The following is a 26,765-nucleotide window of genomic DNA, read 5'->3' as shown; positions in this document are numbered from 1 at the left end:
GATCTCCTAATTTTACTTTCACATGCCGTGGTTCAGTACCAAATCCAATAGCTAATTTTCTCTTGTTGAGCTTTTCACATATTGGGTTAGAAAGGAGTCTGGTACACATTGTAAGAACTCCATTTCTTTATCCTCTTTACCTACATCTCATGTGCTATTAATATCAGAGTAGCTGAGATCCCCCTGATTATTTTTACTCAATCCCATAAATTTGTCTGCATATTTCTTCCTTCATCCTCCTTCTGCTACTCGGGGGCTACACCGATTAATGCGATTGATTTTTTAAAATCTCTGCCAACATGGATTCTATTTTTGTCTGGCTGACTGTTGAATCACTGTCTTCTACTCACATTATATTATCTCAATTAAACACTGCAAATCCACTTCCCCATTTTCCCCTTTCTTTCTTTTCGAAAAGCATTATACTCTGCAATATTCAATTCACAGTCCTGATTTTTTGTAGCCATGTCACGGTAATCTCTGCTATGTCTGGTTCCTCCAAATGCATGTTTACCTCCAGCTCCCACTGTGCATGGCAGTACAGGCATTTTAACTCACTTTTAACAGGATTTCTTCCAACTGTATGTTTAACCAACTTTTTAAGACTCCTGTTCTTTTTACCTTGCCATCAATGTCCTCCCTTCCTTTATCTTTCCTATGTTCTCCTGTCCTGTTTTTATACATTTAGGCTGCTCATGTTTCTTGTTGATTCCCCTACCCCACCGTATTAGTTTAAAATCTTTGCTGCCTCCCTATTTACCCTTTCTGCTGTGACATGGATTCCATCCCGGTTAAGGTGGAGCAATACCATCCATACAGCCCCTTCCTGTCATAGAAATGGCGTCAGTGTTCCATGAAAAGGATTCCCTCTTCCTACACCAGCCCTTCAGCCGTGTGTTAATTCTCTTGATCCTTCTGTTCCTATGCCAGTTTCCACATGGGTTGTGCAATAATCCAGATTATTACCCTCAAGGTCCTGCTTTTTAATTTAGAGCCTAATCTCTGATAATGTTTCAACAAGCAATGGCAGGATTAGGGAACCATGGATGACAGGAGAAATTGTGAGACGAGTCAAAAAGGGCAGCACGGTAGCATTGTGGATAGCACAATTGCTTCACAGCTCCAGGGTCCCAGGTTCGATTCCAGGCTTGGGTCACTGTCTGTGCGGAGTCTGCACATTCTCCCCGTGTGTGAGTGGGTTTCCTCCGGGTGCGCTGGTTTCCTCCCACAGTCCAAAGACGTGTGGGTTAGGTGGATTGGCCATGATAAATTGCCCATAGTGTCCAAAAATTGCCCTTAGTGTTGGGTGGGGTTACTGGGTTATGGGGATTAGGTGGGGTTACTGGGTTATGGGGATAGGGTGGAGATGTTGACCTTGGGTAGGGTGCTCTTTCCAAGAGCCGGTGCAGACTCGATGGGCCGAATGGCCTCCTTCTGCAGTGTAAAATTCTATGTAAAAAGGGAGCATACTCAAAAGTCTAGGCAACTAAAACAGACAAAGCTTTTGAAGAATATAGGGAAAGTATGAACAAACTCAAACGGGGAGTTAGGAGGGCTAAAAGAGGCCATGAAATGTCATTGGCAAGCAGGGTCAAGGAAAATCCCAAGGCCTTTTATACATATATAAGGAGCAAGAGGGTAGCTAGGGAAAGAGTAGGTCCACTCAAGGACAAAGGAGGAAAGTTATGCGTGGAGTCAGAGGACATGGGTGAGATCCTGAATGAATACTTTGCATCAGTATTTACCATGGAGGGGGACATGACGAATGTTGAGCTTAGGGATGGGTGTGTGAATACTCTAGGACATGTCAGCATAACGAAGGAGGAAGTGTTGGATATCTTAAAATGCATTAAGGTAGACAAGTCCCCTGGACTTGATGGGAAACATCCCAGGTTACTATGGGAGGCAAGAAGGGAAATAGCTGGGACCTTAACAGATATCTTTGCATCATCTTTGACCACAGGCGAGGTTCCAGAGGACTGGAGGATAGCCAATGTTGTCCCTTTGTTTAAGAAGGGAAGTAGGGATAATCCAGAGGCCGGTGAGCTTGACGTCAATGGTGGGGAAGCTGTTGGGAGAAAATACTAAGGGACAGGATTTATTCACATTTGGAAGTGAATGGACTTGTTAGTGATAGGCAACATGGTTTTGTGCGGGGAAGGTCATGTTTGCAGATGACACTAAGATAGATGGAGTTACAGATAGTGAAGGGGACTATCAGAGAATACAGCAGAATATAGATAGATTGAAGAGAAATGTGAGATGGAAGTTCAATCTGTACAAATGGGGCGATTCATTTTGGAAGATGACATTCTTTTGTGAATTATACAGTAAATGGCAGAACCTTTAGGAGCACTGACATGCAGAGGGATCTGGACAGTCAGGTCCATAGTTCCATGAAAGTGACCATGTAGGTGGATAAGGTGGTGAAGAAGCCAGAAGGCATGCTTGCCTTCATTAGCTGGGGCATTGAGTACAAGAGTTGGCAGGTCATGTTACAGTTTTCCGGGTCCTTAAGGGGGAGGGGGAGCAGCCCCAAGTCGTGGTCCACATTGGCACTAACGACATAGGTAGGAAAGGGGACAAGGATGTCAGGCAGGCTTTCAGGGAGCTAGGATGGAAGCTCAGAACTAGAACAAACAGAGTTGTTATCTCTGGGTTGTTGCCCGTGCCACGTGATAATGAGATGAGGAATAGGGAGAGAGAGCAATTAAACACGTGGCTACAGGGATGGTGCAGGCGGGAGGGATTCAGATTTCTGGATAATTGGGGCTCTTTCTGGGGAAGGTGGGACCTCTACAGACAGGATAGTCTACATCTGAACCTGAGGGGCACAAATATCCTGGGGGGGAGATTTGTTAGTGCTCTTTGGGGGGGGTTTAAACTAATGCAGCAGGGGCATGGGAACCTTGATTGTAATTTTAGGGTACGAGAGATTGAGAGTATAGAGGTCAGGAGCACAGATTTGACTTCGCAGGAGGGGGCCAGTGTTCAGGTAGGTGGTTTGAAGTGTCTACTTCAATGCCAGGAGTATACGAAATAAGGTAGGGGAACTGGCAGCATGGTTGGTTGGTACCTGGGACTTCGATGTTGTGGCCATTTCGGAGACATGGATAGAGCAGGGACAAGAATGGTTGTTGCAGGTTCCGGGGTTTAGGTGTTTTAGTAAGCTCAGAGAAGGAGGCAAAAGAGGGGGAGGTGTGGCGCTGCTAGTCAAAAACAGTATTACGGTGGCAGAGAGGATGCTAGATGGGGACCCTTCTTCCAAGGTAGTATGGGCTGAGGTTAGAAACAGGAAAGGAGAGGTCACCCTGTTGGGAGTTTTCTATAGGCCTCCAAATAGTTCTAGGGATGTAGAGGAAAGGATGGCGAAGATGATTCTGGATAAGAGCGAAAGTAACAGGGTAGTTATTATGGGAGACTTTAACTTTCCAAATATTGACTGGAAACGATATAGTTAGAGTACATTAGATGGGTCGTTTTTTGTACAATGTGTGCAGGAGGGTTTCCTGACACAATATGTTGACAGGCCAACAAGAGGAGAGGCCACATTGGATTTGGTTTTGGGTAATGAACCAGGCCAGGTGTTAGATTTGGAGGTAGGTGAGCACTTTGGGGACAGTGACCACAATTCGGTGACGTTTACGTTAGTGATGGAAAGGGATAAGTATCCCCCGCAGGGCAAGAGTTATAGCTGGGGGAAGGGCAATTATGATGCCATTAGACATGACTTGGGGGGGGGATAGGTTGGAGAGGTAGGATGCAAGTGTTGGTCACACTGGATATGTGGAGCTTGTTCAAGGAACAACTACTGCGTGTTCTTGATAAGTACGTACTGGTCAGGCAGGGAGGAAGGCGTCGAGCGAGGGAACCGTGGTTTACCAAAGAAGTGGAATCTCTTGTTAAGAGGAAGAAGGAGGCCTATGTGAAGATGAGGTGTGAAGTTTCAGTTGGGGCGCTTGATAGTTACAAGGTAGCGAAGAAGGATCTAAAGAGAGAGCGAAGGCGAGCAAGGAGGGGACATGAGAAGTATTTGGCAGGTAGGATCAAGGAAAACCCAAAAGCTTTCTATAGGTATGTCAGGAATAAAAGAATGACTAGGGTAAGAGTAGGGTCAGTCAAGGACAGGGATGGGAAGTTGTGTGTGGAGTCTGAAGAGATAGGCGAGATACTAAATGAATATTTTTCGTCAGTATTCACTCAGGAAAAAGAGAATGTTGTGGAGGAGAATGCTGAGACCCAGGCTAATAGAATAGATGGCATTGAGGTACGTAGGAAAGAGGTGTTGGCAATTCTGGACAGGCTGAAAATAGATAAGTCCCCGGGTCCTGATGGGATTTATCCTAGGATTCTCTGGGAAGCCAGGGAAGAGATTGCTGGGCCTTTGGCTTTGATTTTTATGTCATCATTGGCTACAGGAATAGTGCCAGAGGACTGGAGGATAGCAAATGTGGTCCCTTTGTTCAAGAAGGGGAGTAGAGACAACCCCGGCAACTATAGACCGGTGAGCCTCACGTCTGTTGTGCGTAAAGTCTTGGAGGGGATTATAAGAGATAAGATTTATAATCATCTAGATAGGAATAATATGATTCGAGATAGTCAGCATGGCTTTGTGAAGGGTAGGTCATGCCTCACAAACCTTATCGAGTTCTTTGAGAAGGTGACTGAACAGGTAGACGAGGGTAGAGCAGTTGATGTGTATATGGAGTTCAGTAAAGCGTTTGATAAGGTTCCTCACGGTAGGCTATTGCAGAAAATACGGAGGCTGGGGATTGAGGGTGAATTAGAGATGTGGATCAGAAATTGGCTAGCTGAAAGAAGACAGAGGGTGGTGGTTGATGGGAAATGTTCAGAATGGAGTTCTGGCGTACCTTGTGGCGTACCACAAGGATCTGTTCTGGGGCCGTTGCTGTTTGTCATTTTTATCAATGACCTAGAGGAGGGCGCAGAAGGGTGGGTGAGTAAATTTGCAGACGACACTAAAGTCGGTGGTGTTGTCGACAGTGCGGAAGGATGTAGCAGGTTACAGACGGACATAGATAAGCTGCAGAGCTGGGCTGAGAGGTGGCAAATGGAGTTTAATGTAGAGAAGTGTGAGGTGATTCACTTTGGAAGGAATAACAGGAATGCGGAATATTTGGCTAATGGTAAAGTTCTTGGCAGTGTGGATCTAGGTGTCCATGTACATAGATCCCTGAAAGTTGCCACCCAGGTTGATAGGGTTGTGAAGAAGGCCTATGGAGTGTTGGCCTTTATTGGTAGAGGGACTGAGTTCCGGAGTCATGAGGTCATGTTGCAGCTGTACAAAACTCTGGTACGGCCGCATTTGGAGTATTGCGTACAGTTCTGGTCACCGCATTATAGGAAGGACGTGGAAGCTTTGGAGCGGGTGCAGAGGAGATTTACCAGGACGTTGCCTGGTATGGAGGGAAAATCTTATGAGGAAAGGCTGATGGACTTGAGGTTGTTTTCGTTAGAGAGAAGAAGGTTAAGAGGAGACTTCATAGAGGCATACAAAATGATCAGGGGGTTAGATAGGGTGGACAGTGAGAGCCTTCTCCCGTGGATGGAAATGGCTAGCACGAGGGGACATAGCCTTAAACTGAGGGGTAATAGATATAGGACAGAGGTCAGAGGTAGGCTCTTTACGCAAAGAGTGGTGAGGCCGTGGAATGCCCTACCTGCCACAGTAGTGAACTCGCCAACATTGAGGGCATTTAAAAGTTTATTGGATAAGCATATGGATGATAATGGCATAGTGTAGGTTAGATGGCTTTTTTTTTACTTCCCATGTCGGTGCAACATCGTGGGCCGAAGGGCCTGTACTGCGCTGTATCGTTCTATGTTCTATGTTCTAGTTGTATAAAACTTTAGTTAGGCCACATTTAGAATATTGCAGGCAGTTCTAGTCGCCACAATATCAGAAGGACGTGGATGCTTTGGAGAGAGTGCAAAGAAGGTTTACCAAGATGTTGCCTGGTCTGGAGGGTGTTAGTTATGAGGAGAGGTTGAATAAACTCGGATTGTTTTAGTTGGAAAGACACAGGCTGAGGAGAGACCTGACCGAGGTCTACAAAATTCTGAGAGGCATAGACAGGGTGGATAGCCAAAAGCTTTTTTCCAGGGTGTAAGACACAATTACAAGGGGGCACAGGTTCAAGGTGAGAGGGGGAAAGTTTAGGGGAGAGGTGCGGGGAAGGTTTTTCATGCAGAGTGTGGTGGGTGCCTGAAATACGTTGCCAGTGGAGATGGTAGAAGTGGCACGTTAGCAACGTTTAAGATCTTGATAGACACACAAATGAGCGAAGAATGGAGGGATGCGGATCGTTTTGGGCAATAGATCTAAATAAGGAATCTGGAACGGCATAGGCTTAGTGGGCTGAAGGGCTTGATCCTGTGCTGTAATGTTCTTTGGTTTTTAAAAAAATTTAGAATACCCAATTCTTTTTTTTTCAATTAAGGGGCAATTTAATGTCACCATTCCACCTACCCTGCACATCTTTGGGTTGTGTGGGTGAGACCCATACAGACATGGCGAGAATGTGCAAACCCACATGGACAGTGACCTGGGGTCAGAATTGAACCCGGGTCCTTGGCATCGTGAGGCAGCAGTGCTAACCACTGCACCACCATGCTGCCCTCTGGAATGTTCTTTGTAAGACTGCCTCCCTGTTCTTATCTATGTCGTTTGTTCCAATATGGACTATGGCAACTATCCAAATAATCATAATGTTCCCTTGGAATAAATCTATCTCGTTCCAAATAGTTGGTGGAAATGCTGATCACAGAAATGATTTTGTTTCATTGTATAAAAATGTTTAGCTGCCTGTTTATAAGGAAAATCTAGCAAATAAAACAAATTATTTATCAAAGTAAAATCTACTTTTTCAGTAGAATGCATGTACACATACCATAGTGCTATTAACTGGAACAAAGTTGGACTTCCTTTGGCTAGGAGCAAGTAGGTCAGCACTGAAATCTCTGGAAGACCTTGGAGTATTGATTGTTTCAAGCATAGTCACCACCTTTTCCTTAGTGTCCTTGATAAAACTCTGTAGATTCTAAAGTAAGACGTTAAGAACGCATATGCTAATAAACTGAAAAACGTTATAACTGGAGTACCAAATTTTCGAAGGTGGTGATAGATATGCAAATTATGGCATTAGTATTATTAGGACAAATTATTTTAATGTGGTTTTATTTATGTAACTCAAAGTACATTTAATCACAATAGCAATTTACCTTTTAATACATTTGAAATAATCTCTTCACTGACGTGATAAGTAAATTTGATAAAAAATAAAGTATCAACTGGCAGCAATGCCAGGGGTGTCAGTCAAACTCCACCAGCCACTTAAAAGAACACTTTTCAGCTCTCTGATGCTAAATTAAATCACTTTTGTAATAAAGCTTTATTGGAAAGAACTTGCATTTTCAGACCCTCAAAGCATTCCAACAAGTTTTGATAGGGCGGCACAGTGATTAGCACTGCTGCATCACAGCACCAGGGATCCCGGTTCAGTTCCGGCTTTGAGTGACTGTGTGCTCCCACACAGTTCTCCCAATGTCTTTGTGGGTTTCCTCCGGGTGCTCCGGTTTCCTCCCATAGTCCAAATGTGCAGGTTAGGTGGGGTTACGGGAATAGGGTGGGGGAGTGGGCCTGGGTAGGATGCTCTTTCGGAGGGTTGGTGCAGACTTATAGGGGCCGAATGGTCTCCTTCTCCACTGTCGGGACTCTATGACTCTATTTTGTGTAGGTAAAAGCGGCAGCTAACTTCTGCATTGAAGGTCCCACAAATAAATGAATGATCAGATTCTCTGTTCCTGCAGAGTGAGGGAACAATCTGTTCGTGTGGAGTTTGCACATTCTCCCCATGCCTGCGTGGGTCTCACCCCCACAACCCAAAGATGTGCAGGGTAGGTGGATTGCTCACGCTAAATTGCCCCTTAATTGGAAAATCAAACAAAAAGAAAACCAGTGACATAGAACTTGATTATCAAAGTTAAATGAGAGAATTATGATATAGCCTATTAAAGAATAAAGTTAAAAAAGCTGAAAGACAATCCCATATCTTCTAATGGTGCCAGAGGATTTTGTTTCCATCCACTGAAGCAGGCAGGTTTGGTTTAATCCAAAAGATGGTGGGGGCGGAACAGGTCAATGTCTGTCAGCACAAAACAGGCAGTTAGTGAATTGGAACCTTCTCAATGGAAAAGATAATTGGGCCGGGAATAAAATGGTTTGCCAATCTGTTGTCAGTTTTGCACACTGAGGGCAGCATGGTGGCGCAGTGGGTTAGCCCTGCAGCCTCATGGCACAGAGGTCCCAGGTTCGATCCCGGCTCTGGGTCACTATCCGTATGGAGTTTGCACATTTGCCCCGTGTTTGCGTGGGTTTCGCCCCCCACAACCCAAAGATGTGCAGGCTAGGTGGATTGGCCACACTAAATTGCCCTTGAATTGGAAAAAAATTAATTGGGTACTCTAAATTTATATTAAAAAAAAGCTTTGCACACTGGCAGTCAACTTCACTCACGGAGTCAGATACCACAAAGTACTCAGTCTCGAGTATATGCTAATGTCTGTGGGGTAAGAGTATAAAATCTGAATAGATAAACTTGGTGAAAGTGAAGTATATTTATCAAACCATGAATGGTAAATTGAAAACATCACCCGTTCAATTACTTTGCTTTATATAGCTGCCCTCAAGAGGTTTGAGCTCCTTGGTCTCATTCCAATCCACTTGTGCAAATTTGGCATTATATTCACCCCCTCTCTGAACAAACTATTCCTCTGATGTGTCTTTTTGTGCAAGCCCCCACTTCCCTTTGATACTCCCAGTGATGGTGCAGCCCCCAGATCTTTAAACTTCAGCTCTTCGATCAAGCTTTTGATCCCCACTCCTTCCTGACTCAGTATCATTTCTCCCTCTTAATGTGCAGTATGTTCACAGTAAATGCATTGTACAAATGAAAATTGTTGCTGCAAGATTAAGGGGAAATATAATTTTTGTTTTGCATGTGTATCCACTTTGTACAGTGAAAAAAAAAGTTAAAATAGTAAACTTTGTCAGTGATGCTATCTGATGAATCTTTCATAAAAAATCCCTCTCATTTAAAAATAATGATCAATGTTTAAAATTTAACGGCAAATACTATTTGGAGAGGAATTTATGTTATATTATATTCAGTCTCACTTATCCCATATCCCCAGTGTTCCCTTGTACAAGTGCACATATTTCCACCTTAAATATTAAACTCTTAGACATTTAGAAGGATTTTTCCACTTCACCTGAATGGATTACCTACTAATGAAGTAGAGTTTTGTTGAAAAAGTTGTAAAACTGTTCAAAAGGGCATATCTAGGAAAAGCAGTGCTATGTCTATATTGAAGGCTACAGATAAGCAAGTCTCGAAAGACATAATAATAATCTTTATTAATGTCACAAATAGGCTTACATTAACACTGCAATGAAGTTACTGTGAAAATCCCCCAGTCGCCACACACCAGTGCCTGTTCGGGTACACTGAGGGAAAATTCAGAATGTCCAATTCACCTAACAAGCACATCTTTTGGGACACTGTGAGACCATTTTAACCACCAGGTACTGTTTGGTAGCATCAGTCTGTGGAACCACCGGCAAGAGAAAATGGAAAATTACCGAGAGGTTTAAGAATGGTATAAGACTGTTCACTAAACCAACCAGTGCTCAGTGCATGAGTTAGAGCAGAAGAATGTGACAAAGAGAAACTGTTAACACCTGATAACTCTAGACATGGCCAGAGAATTAACTTTTCTGTAAAAGCAGAAGAATCGGGAATTCAAGTTTTGAATTGTACTGTTGACTTAAAGGTTATATTTATCTCTATTTGTAAACCTGTTAATAAAGCCATTCGGTAGAAATGTTTAAAGTCTTGGATAGTCTCACCTCTGTTAGTGTAAAGACTTACAAAAAGGAACACCCAATACTCTGCAAATCAATTTTGGTTTGGAATACTGCAAAGCCAAAACCATTCCACAGTTTTAGTATTGCTGCTTTGATCAATGGAAAAGGGAATACTTTTGGAACAAAGTACACAAAGTTTCGCCCTACCAAGGGCGGCATGGTGGTGCAGTGATTAGCACTGCTGCCTCCCGGCGCCGAGGACCCTGGTTCGATCCCGGACCCGGGTCACTGTCCGTGTGGCGTTTGCACATTTTCCCAGTGTCTGTGTGGGTCTCACCCGCACAAACCAAAAACATGTGCAGACCACGCTAAATTGCCCCTCAATTGGGAAAAAAGAATTGGGTATTCTGAATTTATAAATAAAGAAAGGTTTTGCCCTATGTGAAATAGTTTTAGTATAGTCAGGATGAAATATTAGCATTGATAGGGCTTAACATGCTGCTGCGTCTTATAAATCTCTGTTAACAAAGAACAAAGAAATGTACAGCACAGGAACAGGCCCTTCGGCCCTCCAAGCCCGTGCCGACCATGCTGCCCGACTAAACTACAATCTTCTACACTTCCTGGGTCCGTATCCTTCTATTCCCATCCTATTCATATATTTGTCAAGATGCCCCTTAAATGTCACTATCGTCCCTGCTTCCACCACCTCCTCCGGTAGCGAGTTCCAGGCACCCACTACCCTCTGTGTAAAAAACTTGCCTCGTACATCTACTCTAAACCTTGCCCCTCTCACCTTAAACCTATGCCCCCTAGTAATTGACCCCTCTACCCTGGGGAAAAGCCTCTGACTATCCACTCTGTCTGTGCCCCTCATAATTTTGTATACCTCTATCAGGTCTCCCCTCAACCTCCTTCGTTCCAGTGAGAACAAACCGAGTTTATTCAACCGCTCCTCATAGCTAATGCCCTCCATACCAGGCAACATTCTGGTAAATCTCTTCTGCACCCTCTCTAAAGCCTCCACATCCTTCTGGTAGTGTGGCGACCAGAATTGAACACTATACTCCAAGTGTGGCCTAACTAAGGTTCTATACAGCTGCAACATGACTTGCCAATTCTTATACTCAATGCCCCGGCCAATGAAGGCAAGCATGCCGTATGCCTTCTTGACTACCTTCTCCACCTGTGTTGCCCCTTTCAATGACCTGTGGACCTGTACTCCTAGATCTCTTTGACTTTCAATACTCTTGAGGGTTCTACCATTCACTGTATATTCCCTACCTGCATTAGACCTTCCAAAATGCATTACCTCACATTTGTCCGGATTAAACTCCATCTGCCATCTCTCCGCCCAAGTCTCCAGACAATCTAAATCCTGCTGTATCCTCCGACAGTCCTCATCGCTATCCGCAATTCCACCAACCTTTGTGTCGTCTGCAAACTTACTAATCAGACCAGTTACATTTTCCTCCAAATCATTTATATATACTACAAAGAGCAAAGGTCCCAGCACTGATCCCTGTGGAACACCACTGGTCACAGCCCTCCAATTAGAAAAGCATCCCTCCATTGCTACTCTCTGCCTTCTATGGCCTTGCCAGCTCACCCCTGATCCCGTGTGACTTCACCTTTTGTACTAGTCTACCATGAGGGACCTTGTCAAAGGCCTTACTGAAGTCCATATAGACAACATCTACTGTCCTACCTGCATCAATCATCTTAGTGACCTCCTCGAAAAACTCTATCAAGTTAGTGAGACACGACCTCCCCTTCACAAAACCGTGCTGCCTCTCACTAATACGGCCATTTGCTTCCAAATGGGAGTAGATCCTGTCTCGAAGAATTCTCTCCAGTAATTTCCCTACCACTGAAGTAAGGCTCACCGGCCTGTAGTTCCCGGGATTATCCTTGCTACCCTTCTTAAACAGAGGAACAACATTGGCTATTCTCCAGTCCTCCGGGACATCCCCTGAAGACAGCGAGGATCCAAAGATTTCTGTCAGGCCTCAGCAATTTCCTCTCCAGCCTCCTTCAGTATTCTGGGGTAGATCCCATCAGGCCCTGGGGACTTATCTACCTTAATATTTTTTTCAGACACCCAACACCTCGTCTTTTTGGATCACAATGTGACCCAGGCTATCTACACACCCTGCTCCAGACTCAACATCTACCAATTCCTTCTCTTTGGTGAATACTGATGCAAAGTATTCATTTAGTACCTCGCCCATTTCCTCTGGCTCCACACATAGATTCCCTTGCCTATCCTTCAGTGGGCCAACCCTTTCCCTGGCTACCCTCTTGTTTTTTATGTACGTGTAAAAAGCCTTGGGATTTTCCTTAACCCTATTTGCCAATGACTTTTCGTGACCCCTTCTAGCCCTCCTGACTCCTTGCTTAAGTTCCTTCCTACTTTCCTTATATTCCACGCAGGCTTCGTCTATTCCAAGCCTTTTAGCCCTGACAAATGCCTCCTTTTTCTTTTTGACGAGGCCTACAATATCACTCGTCATCCAAGGTTCCCGAAAATTGCCATATTTATCTTTCTTCCTCACAGGAACATGCCGGTCCTGTATTCCTTTCAACTGCCACTTGAAAGCCTCCCACATGTCAGATGTTGATTTGCCCTCAAACATCCGCCCCCAATCTATGTTCTTCAGTTCCCGCCTAATATTGTTATAATTAGCCTTCCCCCAATTTAGCACATTCATCCTCGGACCACTCTTAGCCTTGTCCACCAGTACTTAAAAACTTACTGAATTGTGGTCACTGTTACCGAAATGCTCCCCTACTGAAACATCTACCACCTGGCCGGGCTCATTCCCCAATACCAGGTCCAGCACCGCCCCTTCCCTAGTTGGACTGTCTACATATTGTTTTAAGAAGCCCTCCTGGATGCTCCTTACAAACTCCGCCCCGTCTAAGCCCCTGGCACTAAGTGAGTCCCAGTCAATATTGGGGAAGTTGAAGTCTCCCATCACCACAACCCTGTTGCTTTTACTCTTTTCCAAAATCTGTCTACCTATCTGCTCCTCTATCTCCCGCTGGCTGTTGGGAGGCCTGTAGTATACCCCCAACATTGTGACTGCACCCTTCTTATTCCTGATCTCTACCCATATAGCCTCACTGCCCTCTGAGGTGTCCTCTCGCAGTACAGCTGTGATATTCTCCCGAACAAGTAGCGCAACTCCGCCTCCCCTTTTACATCCCCCTCTATCCCGCCTGAAACATCTAAATCCTGGAACGTTTAGCTGCCAATCCTGCCCTTCCCTCAACCAGGTCTCTGTAATGGCAACAACATCATAGTTCCAAGTACTAATCCAAGCTCGAAGTTCATCTGCCTTACCCGTAATGCTCCTCCTTGCATTAAAACATATGCACTTCAGGCCACCAGACCCGCTGTGTTCAGCAACTTCTCCCGGTCTGCTCTGCCTAAGAGCCACACTGTCCCTATTCCCTAGTTCTCCCTCAATGCTCTCACCTTCTGACCTATTGCTCCCGTGCCCACTAATGTGGCAGGAGATTTGTGCTGATGAACATTTCAGTTTAAGTCAGTTTGAAACTCTAAATAGGCTTACTATAGAAACGATCTTATTTTATTACCAGATTACTCTATCAAATATAGTAATTTTCAAATACTTTACCTGCACAGAATTTTTTAGTTGAGTGTACCTTTCCCGAAGATGTCCTTTTGGATTAGCAGAAAAGCTGGAAAGATCCCCAGTGAAAAGTATAGGAATACCCATGCAGCTATCCAATGTACACTGTAAGTTGCTTGCAACAATTAAGATACCTGGCTTGACGATATCTTCCAAAGCTAGCTGATTTAAACCTGTCCAAACTTTCACAGCTACCAGATTCTGATTTTCATCAGCCAGGTACAGAGTTGTAGGTGAACCTGCAAAATGGTATAAAAGGTAAGACAAATCAGCACCATAATGCTCCCTTAATTCACCTCCGAGAACCTTTCGCCACCTAAATGAGGTGTCACCCTTGTTTGGACACTATGAGTATCCTTAGAGGTCCAAAATGGTATCCAGTGATCTCACACACTTCTGGTATGAGTTGTTCGGACACGACATTGATGCGGGTATTAATATGCAGTGAGTGCCACAGAGGTTTGTAGACTAGGCAGATCATAACATCACTTGTTAGACGACTGACACCAGTGCTGCGATTTTGGAGTTCAATGTACCAGCCAACACCCTCTCAAGCTCGAACAGCAAAACATGCACTCAGCAGCAGGAAGACCATCCTCACAAGCATTATTTATCAACCACTTTCAGTGCAGTTGCTGATTGATTACTACTAGTTGTTGCTATGAGTGAACAAGTGTTTGGTGCTTTTTTATTTATTTATTTATAATAAATTTAGAGTACCAATTCATTTTTCCAATGAAGGGACAATTTTAGCGTGGCCAATCCACCTACTCTGCACATCTTCGGGTGTTGGGGACGAAACCCATGCAAACACGGGGAGAATGTGCAAACACCACACAGACAGTGACCCAGAGCCGGGATCGAACCTGGGACCTCGGCGGAGTGAGACAGCAGTACTAACCACTGCGCCACCGTGCTGCCTCAAGTGTTTGGTGCTTCGTTGAGTTCTTTAAAGCAGTTGAAGTCTACAGGGAATGGTGTAATAGGTGAAGACCCTTGTCTTGATTTCATGGATTCAGCACAAACCAGTTGCTCTCTTACATGGGTGCAATAATAGGCATTCCCTTTAGACTGACCTATGACTGGAAGAATGAACACGGACAATACATCACAGAAGGGGTCTATTCAGCCCATCTTGCCCATCCTGACCCAAAGACACCCAGGTGCCCTTTCTAATCCCGTCTTCCTGCACATAGCTCACAGCCCTGCAGTTTACTGCATTTAAGGTGCAGATCCAAGCACTTTTAAAAAGAATTTAGGGTCTCTGCCTCCATCAGCAACTCAAGCAGCAAATTCCAGACAGCCACCGCCCTCTGTGTAAAAAGGTGTTTCCTCATGTCTCCTTACTGGAGTAATTTGCCCTTCAGTAAAGACATTCTCACTGAAATTTGCAATCTGCTGCAGTCACAACTCAGAGCAAGGCAAGGACAGTATTGTCAGTGGCTGCGAAAGTAACCCTTTCTGGGACTTTTATTTGCTGGGTTCCTTCCAACCTGTAGCTGCCGATATTTGCAACATCTTGTAACTTTCTATTCACTGGTGCATAAGGGAGGCCACTGCAGCTCTCTATTTAAAGAGAGCTGATTACATTTAATTCTCTTTTGCCAGATGAGTACATGGTTACTAACTTTGAGTGGGGAAGTTGCAGCTGGCCTTGGAAGATGACAGTGTGCAGCCTCTGGACCACACCATTTTAACATAGGTGCCAGTAGTTTGAACTGGCTGGCTTACAGCAACCAGAAAGGGCACTGGAAAAGGGGCAGTAGTGGGAGAGAAAATGGCCATCCTAAGGAATGATTTACCAGTGTGAAAGAGAACTATATAATGGCAAATAAATCTGTCTATACTCAAGACAGAGATAGATAGATTTCTAGATATTAAAGGATATGGGGAAAATATGGAAAAAGGCATGAGGTTGAAGATCAGCCATGATCTAAGTGAATGGCAGAGCAGGCTCAAGGGGCTGAATGGCCTACTCATGTTCCTATTTTCTATGTTCTTTTTATTTGATCAATTTAGAGTACCCAATTATTTCTTTCCAATTAAGGGGCAATTTAGCATGGCCAATCCACCTAACCTGCACATCTTCGTGTTGTGTGGTGAAATCCACACAGACACCAGGAGAATATGCAAACTCCACACAGACAGTGACCCGGGGCCGGGATCGAACTCAGGTCCTCAGCACTGTAGGCAGCAGTGCTAACCACTGTGCCACCATACCACCCTATATTTTCTATGTTTTAATGTAAATCGAGTGCGACATTACAGAACAGCGGGCAGGTGATTGGTTTTAGTTGTGTTTGCTCTCTAAGCTAGGGAGTTCTCCCTAAGCTCTCCAAGTTAGGTTAAACTCAGAGCTGAGAACATTAAATAAAATCAATAATTTAAAATAGATAAACTAAGTAATTAACAAAACTAAAATAATCGATGGAAGAATAATTTTAAGGAAGGTAGTGTGCTGTGACTAGCATGTTGAAGCTTGTGGAGACAAATGAGAAGCCAAGCAACAAGGGGCGTGATTTACCCCAAAAATGACTAAGTGTCATCTTGGGAGAGTTGGGTGGAGTGTTTCCCACCACCTTTTGGCTGAGATGAGACCTGCATTCACACAATTTTTGGGGGGCTTGGGGAGTCTCACCGGTCTAGCTCACACTTAGAAATGTTTCAGCAATGGGGAACTAAACTCGCCAACCAGACTGGCTCCTTAGAGATTGGGGCACCATTTTAAAAGGGTGTCCCATCTCAGTGAGCTTGCGGGTCCCCACACACATGGACAATGAGACCCCCCACAGACATGTGCTACACCCCTCCCACCCCCAACAAGTGAGCACACTCAGACCCCCCTTTCAGGACCACCTTCACCCCAACTTTTGTGATGCCCCTCATATCCCTCTTACACCCCCCACCCGTCACCCACCTTTTCATGGGCATCTTGGATTACGTTTTTCATCATCAGTTCTATCTCCTTCTGCTGTTCAGTGTCAAATTTTGTTTGATAATGTTCCTGTGAAGGGCCTTAAGGGCATTTCATTACATTGAAAGCACTATATAATTGTAAGCTGTTCTTGTTTATATAAAGCACAATTTTCCGAAGTTAAAGCCCCAAAGAAGTGAGATCCATGTTTAGATCTAATCAAAGATACCACTCTCCCCAGCCCTGGCAGAAGCCCCCCAGCCAGCGGGACGTCAGCAAACGATGGCGATGTTGGACACTTTCTGTACACCTCTCTCTCTCCCTCGTCAGCCATGATGCCGGTGGATTGGCCATGCCAAATTACCCTTGGTATCCAAAATAAAAAGGTAGGTGGGGTTATGGGCGAAGGGTGGAGGTGTGTGCTTAAGTGGGGTGCTCTTTCCAAGGGTCAGTGCAGGCTCGATGGGCCAAATGGCCTCCTTCTGCACTGTAAATTCTATGATTAATTCTAGATTTACTCAACAGGAAATGAAGCTGGGCATGTGGATGAGGTAGCAGTGGCAACCATTTTGGAGACTTTGACCTTAATAAGAGTTAGATTTAGCATCATTATGGACAAGGACAAAGATAGAGCAGGGGTAAAAGTTCTAAATCATTGTAAGACAAATTTTACAAAGCTGAGAGATGAACTGGCAAGACTGGACTGGGTACAGCTATTAAAAGGAAAAACTGTCGGGCAGCATGGTGGCCTAGTGGTTAGCACAGCTGCCTCACGGCGCTGAGGTCCCAGGTTCAATCCCAGCTCTGGGTCATTGCCCGTGTGGAGTTTGCACATTCTTCCCGTGTCTGCGTGTGTTTCGCCCCCTGTAGCACAATCAATCACTCACGAGGTGAGAAGAGATGAAGTCAACCGATGGCTTTATTATGCAGACTTGTTCCCCAGCAGCTCAGGTTACAAAATGCGGCTGCTGGGAGAACCCGGGTTCTTATACGCAGCCTTACTGGGTGGAGCCAGCAGGCGCCAGATCCAATCAGGACCCAGTGTCTGTCCACCAATAGCCTCTCGGCATCACTGGGTACCGTACTACCCCTAATACATACCACCACATTCACCCCTTGTTAAAAAAGAACCCGGCGGGTTGGTGGCTCGCATGGTGGTAGGGGTTTACAAAGTCAGTACTGGGATTCCATTAACACAGTGTCTATGCATAGATATCAACGGTTGACTATTTACAATGCCGCTTTTACTGGGCTACTGAATTATTTACATATCTTGCTTTGTCATGCAGATTTAATGAGTCGAGTGGGTGCCCTGGTCGTCCTTGACGATCGTCTTAGCTCCGGTGGTGGTGCAGGCGCTGGCTCGGGCACTGTCGTCTCTGGGAGCGTCGCGATGTTTGTTCCTGTTTCACTACTCCTGGGCGGGCACGGGAGGACGACCGATCTGCCCGGGAAGGGAGCGGCTGTGGGGCGCCGGCAGGAGGGAGGGGGTGATTGGTGTTTGGGGGGGGGGGGGCTGTGGGGAGCTCCGGCGGGCGCCAGGTCCCGCAGGGAGACCGTGTCCTGTCGGCCCTCGGGGTATGCCACGTAGGCGTATTGAGGGTTCGCATGGAGAAGATGAACCCTCTCGACCAACGGATCCGATTTGTGTGCCCGCACATGCATTCGGAGCAAGATGGGTCCTGGGGCTGCCAGCCAGGTCAGAAGTGACGTTCCGGAGGAGGAATTCCTAGGGAAGACAAGGAGGCGCACGTGAGGCGTTTGATTAGTTGTGGTACACAGCAGCGATCGGATGGAGTGGAGGGCATCCGGGAGGATTTCCTGCCAACGGGAAACTGGGAGACTTCTGGACCGTAGGGCCAGTAGGACGGTCTTCCAGACCGTACCGTTCTCCCTCTCTATCTGACCGTTCCCCCGGGGTTTGTAACTGGTCGTCCTGCTCGAGGCGATGCCCTTGCTGAGCAGGAATTGACGCAGTTCGTCGCTCATGAAGGACGACCCCCCTGTCGCATTGGATGTAGGCGGGGAAACCGAACAGTGTAAAGATGGTGCAGAGGGCTTTAATGACCGTGGCCGCAGTCATGTCAGGGCAGGGGATGGCGAAAGGGAAACGGGATTATGCGTCAACCACGTTTAGGAAGTACGTGTTGCGATCGGTGGAGGGGAGGGGGCTTTTGAAGTCCAGACTGTGGCGCTCAAAGGGACAGGAAGCCTTTATCAGGTGCGCTCTATCTGGCCTGAAAAAGTGCGGCTTGCACTCTGCACAGATTTGGCAGTTCATGGTGGCTGTTCGGACCTCCTCGACGGAGTAGGGGAGGTTGCGGGTCTTCACGAAGTGGTAGAACCGAGTGACCCCCGGGTGGCAGAGGTCCTCGTGGAGGGCTTGGAGACGGTCCACTTCGGCTTTGGCACATGTGCCGAGGGATAGGGCATCGGACGGCTCGTTCAGCTTTCCGGGACGATACAAGATCTCATAATTATATGTGGAGAGTTTGATCCTCCACCGCAAGATCTTGTCTTTCTTGCTCTTGCCCCGCTGCGCATTATCGAACATGAAGGCTACCGACCGTTGGTCCGTGAGGAGAGTGAATCTCCTGCCGGCCAGGTAATGCCTCCAATGCCGCACAGTTTCTACTATGGCCTGGGCTTCCTTTTCCACTGAGGAGTGGCGGATCTCTGAAGTGTGGAGGGTACGGGAGAAAAAGGCCACGGGTCTGCCCGCTTGGTTGAGAGTGGCTGCCAGAGCTACGTCGGATGCGTTGCTCTCGACTTGGAAGGGGAGGGACTTGTCGATTGCGTGCATCGTGGCCGTTGCGATATCCACTTTGATGCGGCTGAAGGCCTGGCGGGCCTCGGTCGACAGGGGAAAGACGTTGGACTGAATTAGCGGGTGGGCCTTGTCCGCGTAGTTGGGGACCCACTGGGCGTAATAAGAGAAAAAGCCCAGGCAGCGTTTCAGGGCTTTGGAACAGTGAGGGAGGGGGAACTCCATAAAGGGGCACATGCGTTCAGGGTCTGGGCCTATCACTCCATTACGCACTACGTAGCCAAGGATGGCTAGACGGTCGGTGCTAAACACACATTTTTCCCTGTTGTAGGTGAGGTTCAGGGCGTTAGCGGTCTGGAGGAATTTGTGGAGGTTGGCGTCGTGGTCCTGCTGGTCATGGCCGCAGATGGTGACGTTGTAGAGGTACGGGAACGTGGCCCGTAAACTGTGCTGGTCAACCATTCGGTCCATCTCCCGTTGGAAGACCGAGACTCCGTTAGTGACGCCGAATGGAACCCGTAAAAAGTGGTAGAGCCGCCCGTCTGCTTCAAAGGCAGTGTACTTGCGGTCGCTCGGGCGGATGGGGAGCTGATGAAATGCGGACTCAAGGTCCACAGTGGAAAAGACGTTGTACTGTGCAATCCGATTGACCAAGTCGGATATGCGGGGGAGAGGGTACGCATCTAGCTGCCTGTACCTGTTGATGGTCTGACTGTAGTCTACGACCATCCTCTGTTTCTCCCCTGTCTTCACTACTACCACCTGAACTCTCCAGGGACTATTGCTGGCCTGGATTATGCCTTCCTTCAGCAGCCGCTGGACTTCAGACCGGATAAATGTTCGGTCCTGGGCGCTGTACCGTCTCCTCCTAGTGGCGACGGGTTTGCAATCCGGGGTGAGATTCGAAAACAAGGAAGGCGGTTCAACCTTGAGGGTCGCGAGACTGCAGATAGTAAGTGGGGATACAGGGCCGCCAAATTGGAACGTTAAACTCTGAAGGTTACATTGAAAATCTAACCCCAGGAGAGTGGGAGCGCAGCGGTGGGGGAGGACATAAAGTCGGTAATTCTTAAACTCTCTCCCCTGCACCGTTAGATTCGCGATGCAGAACCCTTTGATTTCTACGGAATGGGATCCCGCTGCCAGAAAAATCTTTTGGGTACTCGGGTGGATTGAAAGAAAACAGTGTCTTACCGTATCCGGATGGATAAAACTTTCCGTGCTCCCAGAGTCGATTAGATATGGCGTTTCGCACCCGTTAACCAGCACCGTCGTCGTTGCCGTTTGGAGCGTCCGGGGCCGCGACTGGTCCAGGGTCACCAAAGCCAGTCGCGGTTGCTGCATCGGGGCGTTTTCTTCAGGCCCTGTGGGGCCGTCCATGCTGGGGTCCTTGGCTGTCAGCCAAGATGGCGGCGTCCACGGATTGCACGCGGCCGGCGGGGCACAAGATGGCGGCGCCCGTCACCCCCGCATGGAGTCCGGGACCCAAAATGGCGGTGCCCGTTGGCCGCACATGGATCGTTGGGGGGGGTTGAGTCTGTGATCCCAGTTCTCCCCCGGAGATTGCGGCGACCCCCCGGGACTGGGACACCGCTGAATAATGCCCCTTCTTGCCACAACTTTTACAGATGGCTGAGCGGGCCGGGCAGCGCTGACGTGGGTGTTTCGATTGCCCGCAAAAGTAGCAGCGGGGCCCCCCCCCGGGTGGTCTGGTGCTCTGGCCGCGCAGGCTTGCGGGGGGATGGGGGATGCCGGGGAGTCGGTCGTCCACGGAACCCATGGGGCTGCCGCACGGTCGGGGGTGTAAGCGCGGGCATTCTGCGATGCCACGTCGAGGGAGGCCGCAAGAGCCCATGCCTCTGTGAGCCCCAGCAAGTCTCTTTCCAGCAGTTGCTGGCGAATTTGGGATGAGGTCATACCTGCTACGAAAGCATCCCTGATTAGGAGTTCCGTATGTTCGTTAGCTGTCACCGATGGGCAGTTGCAGCTCCTTCCCAATATTAGCAGCGCGCTGTAGAACTCGTCCAGCGATTCTCCGGGGATTTGCCGTCTCATCGCAAGTTGGTGGCATGCGTAGACCTGGTTTACGGGCTGAATGTAGATGCCTCTCAGCATGGTGAGTGCCTTTGGGAAATCCTCTGCGTCTTCGATGAGTGTGTAGATCTCCGGACTCACCCTGGAATGCAGGACCTGCATTTTCTGGTCTTCTGTAGGTCTGCCGGGGGCCGTTCGGAGGTGTCGCTCAAAGCACGCTAGCCAGTGTTTAAAAGTGGCCGCTGAGTTTGCTGCATGGGGGCTGATTCGCAGACACTCCGGGGTGATCTGGAGCTCCATAGTCCTTTAAAGTGTGCGTAATAAATTGTAGCACAATCAATCACTCACGAGGCGAGAAGAGATGAAATCAATCGATGGCTTTATTACGCAGACTTGTTCCCCAGCAGCTCGGTTACAGAATGCGGATGCTGGGTGAACCCGGGTTCTTATACTCCGCCTTACTGGGTGGAGCCAGCAGGCGGCAGATCCAATCAGGACCCAGTGTCTGTCCACCAATAGCCTCTCGGCATCACTGGGTACCGTACTACCCCTAATACATACCACCACACCCCCACAACCCAAAAGTGTGCAGAGTAGGTGGATTTGTCACGCTAAATTGCCCCTTAATTGGAGAAAAATAATTGGGTAATCTAAATTTATTAAGAAAAAGAGAAAAAGGAAAAAAAAAGGAAAAACTGTAATTCAAAGGTGAAATTCTACAGGCACCATGTAGACATGCCCCAACAAAGGAAAAGAGTGGTACTGCCAAATCAAGAGCCATAGAATGCCTATGGTGCAGAAGGCAGCCATTTGGCCCATCAACTCTACACCGACCCTCAGAAGGAGCACTTGACCCAGGTCCACTCCCCCGCCCTGTCCCCGTACACTGATCATGGCCTATCCACCTAACCGGCAGATCTTTGGGCTGTGGGAGGAAACCAGAGTACCCAGAGGAAACCGATGTGGATGTGGGGAGAACATGCAAATTCCACACATACAGTCACCCAAAGCCAGAATCGAAACCGGATCCCTGATGTTGTGAGGCAGCAGTGCTAACCACTGTGCTACTATGCCACCCCTGGGTTATCCAGAGGCCAAGGTAAAACAGAAAAAGAAAGCTTATGACCGTCACAAAAGACTTCATACTGTACAAAGCATTGAGGGATACAGAAAGTACAGGGGTGAAGTAAAAATGGAAATTAGGATAGCAATAATAATAATAATAAATAATAATAATCGCTTATTGTCACAAGTAGGCTTCAGTGAAGTTACTGTGAAAAGCCCCTAGTCACCACATTCTGGCTCCTGTTCGGGGAGGCCGGTATGGGAATTGAACCCACGCTGCTGCCTTGTTCTGCATTACAAGCCCACTGTGCTAAACCAGCCCCGAGTGAGGATACCCCAAATAGAGGATACGAAAAATACTGGCAGATAAAAGGGAAAATGCTGGGAAATGGAATTAAAAAGAGCGGCTAGTTACTTTTTTCTAATTTTTGGCCGGCACAGACACAATGGGCCAAATGTGCTCTTTCTTCACCATTGTTTTCCCATGGTTCTATTTCTATGGTTCTGATCTACCATGAAAGCTGCTTTATGTAACCAAGTGACGCCTTACAGAATAAAGATCACGACAGGACATATACATATGCTCTGTGGAGCTAAATGGCCATTGCCAGTCCCACACTTTGAACCTGGCAAAGCAATTCCCACTGAATGATACCTGATTTTCCCAAAATGTGGATCACATATCCTGCTAGGTCCACCTCTCTGCAGACAGTTCCAAAGGATGGATCAAGGAGCATGTTATAGGTCACTGCCTGCCTAGGTTGGTAGAGTTGTTCCAAAACTTTGAGAGATGGCTAAAAGTAGGAACAAAATGCATTGTAAGATATCAAGATATTTACAGATAAAGCCATTGTCACATTTAATTTCTGCCATCCAAAATGGTCATAAATTTCCCATTGCGACATTCATTAGCTCTTAAATGAATTGAGGACTTGCAGCTCTTCTGCTCCGATTAGAAGTCTGTCCCATTCATTAATTGCTCTGTGTCAACGAAAACTTCTTGACATTGTTCAAATTTGTCTTTTATTGGTTTGAACTAGGAAAGGCAGGTGCAGCCAACTGGAGTATTGTGTACAGATTTGGTCTCCAGATGTAAGGAAGGGTACACTTGTTATAGAGGGAGTGTAGCAGAGGTTCACTACATGTAATCGCTGGGTGGTGGTATTGTTATATGGGAAGAGATTGAGGAAACTGGGCCTATATTCTCTCGAGTTTGAAAGAATGAGAGGTGATATTGAAATTTACCAAATTCTTACAGGGCGTGACAGGGTAGTTGTAGATAGGGTGTTTCCCTTGGCTGGTGAGTCTAGAACCAGGGGGCAGAGTTTCAGAATAAGGGGCAGGCCATTTAAGGCTAAGATGAAGAGGAATTTCTTTACTCAGAGCGGTGAATCTTTGGAAATCTCTATCGACGAAGGATGTGGAAGATCAATCTTTGAACATGTTCAAGCCAGAAGTTGAAAGATTTCTGGATACTAATAACATCAAGGGATATGGGGATAGCGTGGGAAATTGGTGTTGAGGTAGATGATCCACCATGATCCAATTGAATTGGCGACGTAAGCTTGACGGGCTGAATGATCCACTCACTGCTCCTATGAACCTGTGGCCCTTTGTCCTACTCTTGAAGCTTTACTCAATCAAGTCTAATGTAAGTAGCTGTGGAAATGAGTGGACTTATAGCAAATATTGGTTGTTAGCTTAGACATGGAAATGGAGACAAAAAATTCAAGGAAGGGAAAGGAAGAGTCAGAGATGGACCATGCGAAGGTGAGGGAGGAGTGAAGATTAGAGGCAAAATTATGAAATTTACTAGTTTGGATTGAGAACAGATGTCATTAATGTACTGGAGAAACAGATGGAGGCAGCCTGTGCAGAACTGGAATAAAGAATATCCCAAAGAAAGGCAGATGTAATTAGGGTCAAGTTGGCAGTTCTTGATAAATGGTCACAACCTGATAAGTTAAAAATCTTCTCTCCGTGGAATGTGCCAGACCGTTGGAGCATTTCCAGCATTTCCTGTTTTAAAATTTCCAACATCTCCAATATTTTGGCTTTGGATTATAATTAGGCTCAATGTGGGTCTCCACAGGGACACTTTTCATTCGGAGCAAATATGAAAGTGAATAGCTTTTGTTCGTTGAGCGCTTTTCATCTTTGGTTATTGAATGATGGCACATGCTTAAAGCAAAATACTTTAAGAGCGTAGGTTTAACATTTTCTCTAGAAATTTGTGCGTATCTCAATGGTGTGACTACTCAAATTTCTAGTGGACAACACTGTTTGACAAGGTTGTCTCAAATCCTATCTTTTAAAAAATAAATTTAGAGTACCCAATTCTTTTTTTTCCCAATTAAGGGAAATAAGACAATTTAGCGTGGGCAATCCACCTAACCTGCACAACATTGGGTTGAGGGGAAGAGACCCATGCAAACACAGGGAGAATGTGCCAACTCCACACAGACAGTGACCTGGGCTGTAAATACTATCTTTCAAAGCTGGAATGACCAGGGATTGAATACAGGGTGTCATAATGCACTGCAGATGGGCTAAACAAGGGCCAAGAGGAAGTTTCTGACTTCACTGGGGAGAAGTCCCGTCGTCTGGACTGCTGATCAATCTGATTAGCTGGCTGCTCCCAGCATCAAGTGGTTGCTGTTGGAACTGCAAGAGGAGGAGGAAAGCCCATGGACCCTGCAGTCAGGCAGTTTGGGCAGGGAGGGTTTGGGCAGGTGGAGTTGTGGGTTGAAAGCTGCTGATGGGTAGAAAGAAAGGTGAGGAGAGGATAGAGTTCCATTGTGAAGGTACTGTCCCCCGATCCACTGAGCAGCCCTAAAGATAAAACTCCCATTTTCTTCCCGCCTTTTGACAAAATTATTTTAAGTGGGCTGCCCGCTCCCACCGTCTGCCGACACCAAAAATGTTATGACATGGGAAGCATATTATCAGGGTCAACTGGCTTAGTAACAATTCCGATTGACTCTTGATGATCTATTTAAACACGGCAGGCAGTTTGCCAATTTTGGCGCCCACCCGTCCTCCCTGACACTAGAGATCATTTATCGGAGATGCAGTGGCCAGAACTGAATCAGTTCTCAGGATATGGTCTAAACAGATAATAAATACTTTGACCACAATATTAAGTGGATCAACTACTTAATTACAATCAATTAGGAACTTCACAAGATTTAGCTGAATTGGGCCTGCCAATATAGTGTGCACCAAGCCTTCATGTTTGGAATCCACTTAATTACGTATTTTATCATTTCACATTTGCCTGTCCAAAATCTATTCTGCTTAACTGATTTAAGCAGTTTTCTAATTTAACAAAATGTAAACCTATGAACCGAGAAATCTCCAATTACGCTGGCAACAAATATTACAGGTTTATTGTTCAATTTACATGAAATGAACTCACTTGAAAATATTAAATATATTTTCAATTTAATTTGTTTCAATATTAGAATTACCTGCAGCTGCTGGTATCTAGTTTTCTTTGTAGCAGTCAACTGCAGCTCAGCACGACTTAGCCGACTCTTGCACGACGATGTTGTCAAATAATAGATCCAATATCTTCCACCCTCCTTCAGCAGGGAATGTAGTTCAGCAATTGGGCGCCAGATGTTTAACATATAGACTATTTTGCAAGAAAAATAAGTATGAGGACAAGTTACATGAATCTATACCTTGTAAGGAAAGATAAACCGTATTATACTTCTAAAGTTTCAGAGACAGTAACAAGTGACCACTATTTTTTTTAAGGAGGACACACACATGGGGAGTGGCAATTCAGCCCATCCACTCCACATGGGCTCACTGTAGAACGCAGTTAGTCCTAATCCTTCATTTTATTCCTGCAAGCCTATTTCCCTCAAGTACCTATCTAGCTTCTTTTTTAAAATTATCAATCATCTAACCATCTCTGCTTCCACCACTCTTGCAGGCAATGAGTTTCAGGCCATTACCACTTAATAAGGTTCTCACATATTCCCTTGCTGCTTCCCTTGTCCAAAACCTTAAATCTGAGTCCGCTAGTTCTTTGACCATTAGTTTATACGAACAGATTTTCTTTGCCTGCTTCATCCAATTCTGTTATAATCTTGTAATAATTTATCAGATCGCCCCTCAAACGATTCTAGTAAATCTCCTCTGCACCCTCTCAAGGTCCTTTATGTTCTTTCTAAATCATGGTGACCAGAATTTGATGCAATACTAAAGTGCATTCCTGTTTCTGCACTCAATACCTCGATGTATGTAGCCCAAGATCCCGTGTGCTTTGCTAGCCTGTCTTTCAAGTAGTTGAAGGCTACCGCCTCTTTCCAGTCATTGGCAATACCGTCATGCTAGACTGCCTGCAACAGGTGACAGATTTCAGTGAGGACCTCCTTAGTCAAATGGAGATGTCACACACATTGTTCCTCAAGGAGGAACCACAGAAAG

The 26,765-nt window shown here is 46.2% G+C and overlaps 1 protein-coding gene across 1 annotated transcript in view; it reads right to left on the bottom strand.

Moving 5' to 3' along the window:
- The window catches only part of brca2 (BRCA2 DNA repair associated), a 169,988-nt gene that overhangs the window by 5,826 nt on the left and 137,397 nt on the right, over positions 1–26,765 (bottom strand). The window contains 4 exon segments of the mRNA XM_072476994.1: positions 6,912–7,061; positions 13,531–13,784; positions 22,981–23,119; positions 25,796–25,962. Of these exon segments, the coding sequence (XP_072333095.1) occupies positions 6,912–7,061; positions 13,531–13,784; positions 22,981–23,119; positions 25,796–25,962 (710 nt within the window).

This window comes from Scyliorhinus torazame, chromosome 15 (assembly GCF_047496885.1).
Source record: "Scyliorhinus torazame isolate Kashiwa2021f chromosome 15, sScyTor2.1, whole genome shotgun sequence".
Taxonomy (NCBI): Eukaryota; Metazoa; Chordata; class Chondrichthyes; order Carcharhiniformes; family Scyliorhinidae; genus Scyliorhinus; species Scyliorhinus torazame.
This window is presented reverse-complemented; position numbering and strand designations above follow the sequence as displayed.